A 6,544-nucleotide genomic window follows, 5' to 3' on the forward strand; every position below is an offset into this window, starting at 1 on the left:
AAACAGACAAAATCCTACTCAGCCAGCCACCGCGGAACGCACAAACAGCACACACCATGGGATTAGTTAATCAAACCCAATAATAATAATCATTAAAAAAGTTTTTAAAAAAACACGTTTTCTGATTGAACTAAAAAGTAGAAAATAAATGCTATACATCACAATAATGCAAGCGATCACTCTACTATAAGCGATGAAAAACGTGGCACCTACGTCTTTTTACAAGAGTGGACACGTCTATCAATAATTTGGAGTACTATAATAGTTTACTATGTTTAATCAGGCAGTTCCGCATGGTGCAATATTGCGTCACGGGCTAGAATGTAAGCGCTTTGCGATAAAATTATATACAATTTTTTGCGTTTTAGTTTGCGTGTGTGTTTTCGTTGTGTTTGGGTTTGGGTTAGAGTTTGTGTTTAGGTTTGTATTTGTGTTAGTTTTCGTTTTTTTTTTGTTTGCGTTTGTTTTTGTGTTTTCTTTGTGTTAGTGTTTGCGTTTGTATTTGTATTTGTATTTCCATTTGTGTTTGCATTTGTGTGTGTGTTTGTCGTTTTTAGCGCAATTTCCATTCTGGAGAATTGCGTTTATTAACCCGTCATTTCTGGATGTATGAATGTATGAATGAATGGATGTGTGTCCGCAGCTTTAAGTCGTATCTCCTCCTCAACGAAGCAATATCAAGGACTAGTTCCAAAAGCAATTATGTTAAGCAAGCTACGAGGATGAACATAGGCCAAATTCCGGGTTTCTTTCATGGATTTCCTGGAAAAGCCAAAAAACTTCGAATAAAAATGCAGTTTTTGGCTCATATCTCGACAACCAGACCACTTAGCGACTTGAAACATTTACCAATCGATTCCTGTCATAATTTAGAACAATATTGCCGAAGAAAGTTTTCAAAAATATCCTTTCGTTCGGTCACAAAAATTTTTTTGAATTAATTAAAATTTGGACCGAATTAGTAGGCATGTTTATCCAACCACACCACACGCGTCATCACGTTTAATAGCTGCGCCATCACGTTCAATGGCTGCTTCATCACTGTCAGTAGCTAGGCGCGCAATGGTTTTTAGTCATGTAACTCTATTGTAAATAAAACATATAAAATACTGAAAAAAAATTAATAAAAAACGTTTTAATAACTAACAAATGGTTTTACTAACCCTGCTCTTGATTTACGCTACGACAGAGCTATTTTTAGATAACATAAGGAAATTGCGCTTAAATTGTCACAAGATTTTTAATTACCTTGTTTTGTGTATTTGGGTTCGCGTTTGTGGTTGGGTTTGTGTTTACGTTTGGATTTGGATTTTCTTTTCGTTTCCCTATTGTTTCCGTTTGTGTTTTCTTTGTAATGGTGTTTGCTTTTGTAGTTGAGTTTGTGTTTGCGTTTGTGCTTGTGATAAGTTTGCGTTTTTTTATGTATTATTTTAGGTTGGTTGTGGTTAGGGTTAATTCGAAAACTGATATATTTTTTAACCCGAGCGATGCCTGGTATATGCTGACTACTAAACACACATGCCATTGTCCTTTACAGATGGGTTTTTCTCATTGGCCAGTGCAGGGCCTGACCGGGACGACTATTCTATTATATAAAGATGAAATGAACTTGCGCTCTGCGGGTATGCTTGTGAGAGGCAAGTATATATTAATAAACTCGACCTGATTGCCGATGTATAATATTTCTAAGCTTTTCATTTTCGGACTAAAATTTAAATTGATATCTAAAAAATCAATATTGATTAATTTGTAAAAACGTTTTCATTTTCAAAACTTATCATTTTTAACTGACGCAATGTGCAAAATATGGGACGGGGTGGTCTAGCGGTAGAGAGCTGGACTGCTAATCCGTAATTCTCGAGTTCGAATCCGGGTTCACGTCAGTAGACCGTCCCTGATTCAACCCAACTCTGATGGGTACCTAACTCACATTAGGGAAAGTAAAGGCGGCTGGGCATTGTGCTGACCACACTATCTCTTCATATGCCGAGGTCACAGAAACTAGTAAACTCTACTTCACTTGCCCCAATAGATCGCCAGGTTTAAAAGGGAAACTTTATGTGCAAAATACAATATCAAATTAATTGTATCACCATTTACAAAAATTATAAATGTGTCTTTAAATTTACGAATTACTACCCATAGCTCCAATTATTTCCTTGATAAATCAGAAGAAAAACAAGCATTAAATAAGGTAAAATAATACTTCTATGTTTTGATGTTGGAAAAAAGTAACAATATAATAGTGTGGATTTATAAAGTCAAATGTGGTGAGAAAACACGGGTTTTTAAATGCTTTTTATTTATTTGATGCTATACACTGAATCTACTGTTTTCTAATTTTTATGTTTAATAACAGTTTAGAAGCCGTTCCTCAATGCCCTCTAAGTTTACTTTTGTCTTTCCGTTTGTTAATATGATGAGATGAGGTATTATATTCATTCACTATATTGAATCAGGCGCGTCAACCAGCGACCCGCGGGTTGTAATTTGCCCCCCCCCCCCTCCCCAGATTATAGTGGGAGCACTATATGTTTGTGTTTTTTTGCTTCGTCTGTGTGGTGTTTTTTATGTTTATGTTTGCTCTTGTGTTTTTGTTTGTAGTTACGTTTTTGTTTCGGTTGCTTTTGTGTTTACGTTTGTGTTTTTGGTTTTGTTTGTGTTTGCGTCTGCGTTTGGGTTTGTTTTTGGGTTGGTGTTTGTGTTTGTGTTTGTGAGGACGTTACGCTTGTTTTTGTGTTTGTGTTTTGATTGGTTGTGATTAGGGTTAAGTTTAGAGTTAGGTTTAGAATTATGTGTTATTTCCTCCAACATCCTTATTTTCATATAGACATTTAACTGAAAAAGTAATGTATATCCTAAACCCGAACAACGCCGGGTATATGCTACTTAATAAACACACAAGTCACGGGCCTTTGCAGGTAGTTTTCTCACAGAAGTCAGTGAAGGGCCTGGCCCGGACGGGTAGTATGATAATTATCGATAAGATTGCCCTTAAGAAAGACTAACACTAATTATTTGAAATTGTAATAATCCGATTTCCATCAAAATTAGGCATCTTAATGATCGTAACAAAATCTTAAATTTTACTCTAGCATAATATTTTTTCAAATCAAAATCTTAAACCAGTGCTCAAGAGTCTACAGTGAATCGAATAGGTTAAGGCGTTTATATTTCAATAACGAATACACTCAGAGCAATTTTTGCCTTTTTGCCTCAGGAGTTATGAAGAGGTTCCTACGTGGACATTTTTTTCCGATTTATAGCTCATATCAGGCGCCGGTCAGTCGAGGTCAGTTTTGACCCCCTCATCGTAGACTTTTCGGCCAACCGGCCCCCGTGTTCTGTCGCCCCAAGGCAAGATCCTGCCAAATTTCGGGCACCCGACAACTTTGCTTTATATATTATAGAGATTAGCAAATTACATAGATAAACAAATTACATCTGTGTAAGTCTAGTTTTTCCGTAGATCTAGATCATTAGATCTAGATTTAGATCTAGAATCTCTAGATCTAGAATCTCTAGAGATTATCCCGAGCAAAATTGTATTGTATAAATTTTATAGCGAACGTAGCTCTAAATCATATTTGAATGAAATTGTTCATTTCTTTATTTTATTCTAAACTCGGAAGATGACGTCATAAGTTTCGTGCTCTTTTTTAGTGTAAACAATAAGCGACGTCAATGTTAAATGCGTTCTTGTCCCAAGTATATACATTTTCCGGTTGCATAATTAAAATTGTTTTTCTACATTCGAATACGCCTTTATTTTTATTTTTCTTCTTTAAATAAAATTGTTGTTATATATTTAAAACATCTAACATATTATTTTCAACAAAAGTCCGTATAAAGTTCTTCATATATCGCTGCAGATTTTGATGTGATGTCCGGCGAAAATATTTTGCGGCCAGAGAGAGTGAGAGAGAGAGAGAGAGAGAGAGAGAGAGAGAGAGAGAGAGAGAGAGAGAGAGAGAGAGAGAGAGAGAGAGAGAGAGAGAAATGCGCACAGGGTCTTTTATATATTAGGATAATTTAATACTATTTTCACTCGACTAAATTTTGATTATATTATTAAATATTGAATTAGATAAGTATTTTACAACTATTGCATAATGTTTGTATTGTAAATAATATAGTTATAATTATTCTTTAAAGAGGCAAACTATTTCATAATTATAAGTTTCGTTAAGTGTAGATAATAATTGTTTGCCTATCGATTTCAGAAATAAAGAGGACCTAAGTAAACGACTTTACACTCCAAGGCGGACTATCATGACGAGAAGGGGTGTAAATGTAATAGCCTTTTGGGCAGGGGTTTCAGGTATTTAGGGATGATGGGGGAGGTAATATTTTGTTTTAAAAGACGAGGCTTCGCTTATAGATTAAACAAAGAAATTAAAAATTTCCAGATGTGAGACGGTAAAAGCTGGACAAAACACATACAAACAACCTAGATATTATAAATTTGATTAGGTTTGAACCCACATGACTCGGTATTCTCTCGCTAAATTTATATCTAGATACGACTACAGAAACATCAGTTATTTAAGATGTCGTTACATGTAAAATATAAAAGAAGTAATGTATGAACTGCAACAAGACACAATATCATTACCCAGTCGTTTCGTGTGTACATTTTTCTGAAGAAAATTTTAGCTCAGTTTCTTGTAAAACACATGCCGGAACGACCATTTCTTCGATGCACTGACCCGTGACGTTTATCTTAAAAACTTTACACGCCAGTTCAATGTATTCAGGTCTATAAAAAGAATAATGCATATCAATTTAAACTTTGCATTATGAAGGTTTGTTCTGAAAAAATAGAAAATCATTTTTTATTTTCTGATTTTCCTATTTAAAAGCATAGCCTACATTATATTAATAAAAATGGTTTTGAGTTTCATGTCATTAATATTCGTACATGCACAACAGTTTAAATACTCGACTACTATTTTCATTGTAAATGTCAGTGTATCTTGTTGGATTAAAAGAAAACAGATCCTTACGTAGTGCATGGTTTTGATCCAAATTTAAATTTACTCCAATTAGTATCCAGATACGTTTTATTTAGTGAGGTGTCTTTAAAGCTTCCTGACGTGGTGATGCATTTTTTTTCCACAAATCTCCTCATCTTCTTCTTTTTAATCTTGTCGCGGATTTGATGGCAACAAACTTCTTTTTCCTTGCAGTCTTGGGGGAGACAAGATCCACACTTGCACCAATCTGTTGTTTAATTAAAATAGGAGTTTATTAATTTAAATAGAAGTTTATTAATTATGCTTGAAACAGTGGGCAAGTATACATTTTAAAACATTGTATTAAAAAGCTTCAGCGTGAAATACACGTTACAAGCCAGTAACCACGATAGGCAAAAAGATTCACTGAAATAACAGCTTCATTTGAGTTTTATCCCTTAACCTTAAAAATAAAAGTTTTGAAAAAATATATATTTTAAAGATGATAATCAATCGTTTAATAAATATTTTCTATTATTCAATTATTCAATAAACAATAAAGGTTGTCACAGTTTATACGGATTTACAATATACACACATTGGAAATTTGCTTTAAGGTTTAAGAATTTTCTATAAATATACACAAACATACTTTATAGCAACAAACATTTGAGCTCAACTGCACAAATCTATGTGCAATATATATATATATATATATATATATATATATATATATATATATATATATATATATATACTTTACTGTATATATATTTTCTTTACTGAAAACAACGCACACTAATTTAGTAAGTTAAAATGTCCAAACGAAATAGCTCCACAATACATCCACTGGTGACAGAAAATATTTTTGAAAACTTTACGCATAGAAATTTACTTTGTGTGTTTCAACTGTTTACAAATTGTATCATATTACCTGGTCTGATTGTTTCTGTAATTAGTGAAGGATGCAACGTGACGGGTTCGCCATTAAAACATCCGCCCGTCCGCTTGAATAGATTCTCAATCTCATCAAGTTTAAAAAATTGAGCTAACTCTCTCGCTGTCCATCCTTCATTATTAATTAAATTAACATCTGCCCCAGCTTTTAAAAGTGTTTCTGCTATTGATGTTCGATCCGTTATACTACACGCAACCATTAGCGGTGTCCAGCCCTTAGTAGTTTGCGCGTTTACATTGCTATTGCACAAGTTGCTTTCATCATTAAAATAACTTTCAACTCCATCGTAAACTGCCGTGTGTATATCTAATACTTTATCTTCATTCATCAAATCTTTCTGACTTTTGGTTCTTTCCCTCATTTTTAAGCGTTTGTATGTTGTTGTCTTTTTGTTACGCTTCACTTCTTGTGTCTGAGTTTTGAGCCACCATGATTATTTAACACAGTAAACTGACCAGTTTCTGATGATAAGTAAAAGAAATACCAAAAGCAAATTATTCAAATATATTTTAAATGGGAGTTTCTCTAAATAAACTAACAATGTAGCTAAAATAAAAACATTAATAACCTTTAAATTTAGTTTGTAAATCATATAAATTAGTTCAAATAAAGAACTGTAATACGATATTTT

At 33.5% G+C, this 6,544-nt stretch overlaps 1 protein-coding gene across 1 annotated transcript in view; it reads right to left on the reverse strand.

Moving 5' to 3' along the window:
• Window positions 1–4,611: 4,611 nt before the first annotated feature.
• The window catches only part of LOC131936759 (uncharacterized), a 5,955-nt gene continuing 4,022 nt past the window's right edge, over window positions 4,612–6,544 (reverse strand). The window contains exons 2-4 of the mRNA XM_059293825.1: window positions 5,890–6,374; window positions 5,007–5,223; window positions 4,612–4,759 (exon numbers count right to left, since the gene is read on the reverse strand). Of these exons, the coding sequence (XP_059149808.1) occupies window positions 4,612–4,759; window positions 5,007–5,223; window positions 5,890–6,274 (750 nt within the window). The 5' untranslated portion in view covers window positions 6,275–6,374. The remainder of the gene's footprint in view (window positions 4,760–5,006; window positions 5,224–5,889; window positions 6,375–6,544) is intronic.

The sequence above is a fragment of the Physella acuta genome, unplaced genomic scaffold (genome assembly GCF_028476545.2).
Source record: "Physella acuta isolate Inbredline_101_S28 unplaced genomic scaffold, ASM2847654v3 ptg000186l, whole genome shotgun sequence".
NCBI classification, from domain to species: domain Eukaryota; kingdom Metazoa; phylum Mollusca; class Gastropoda; family Physidae; genus Physella; species Physella acuta.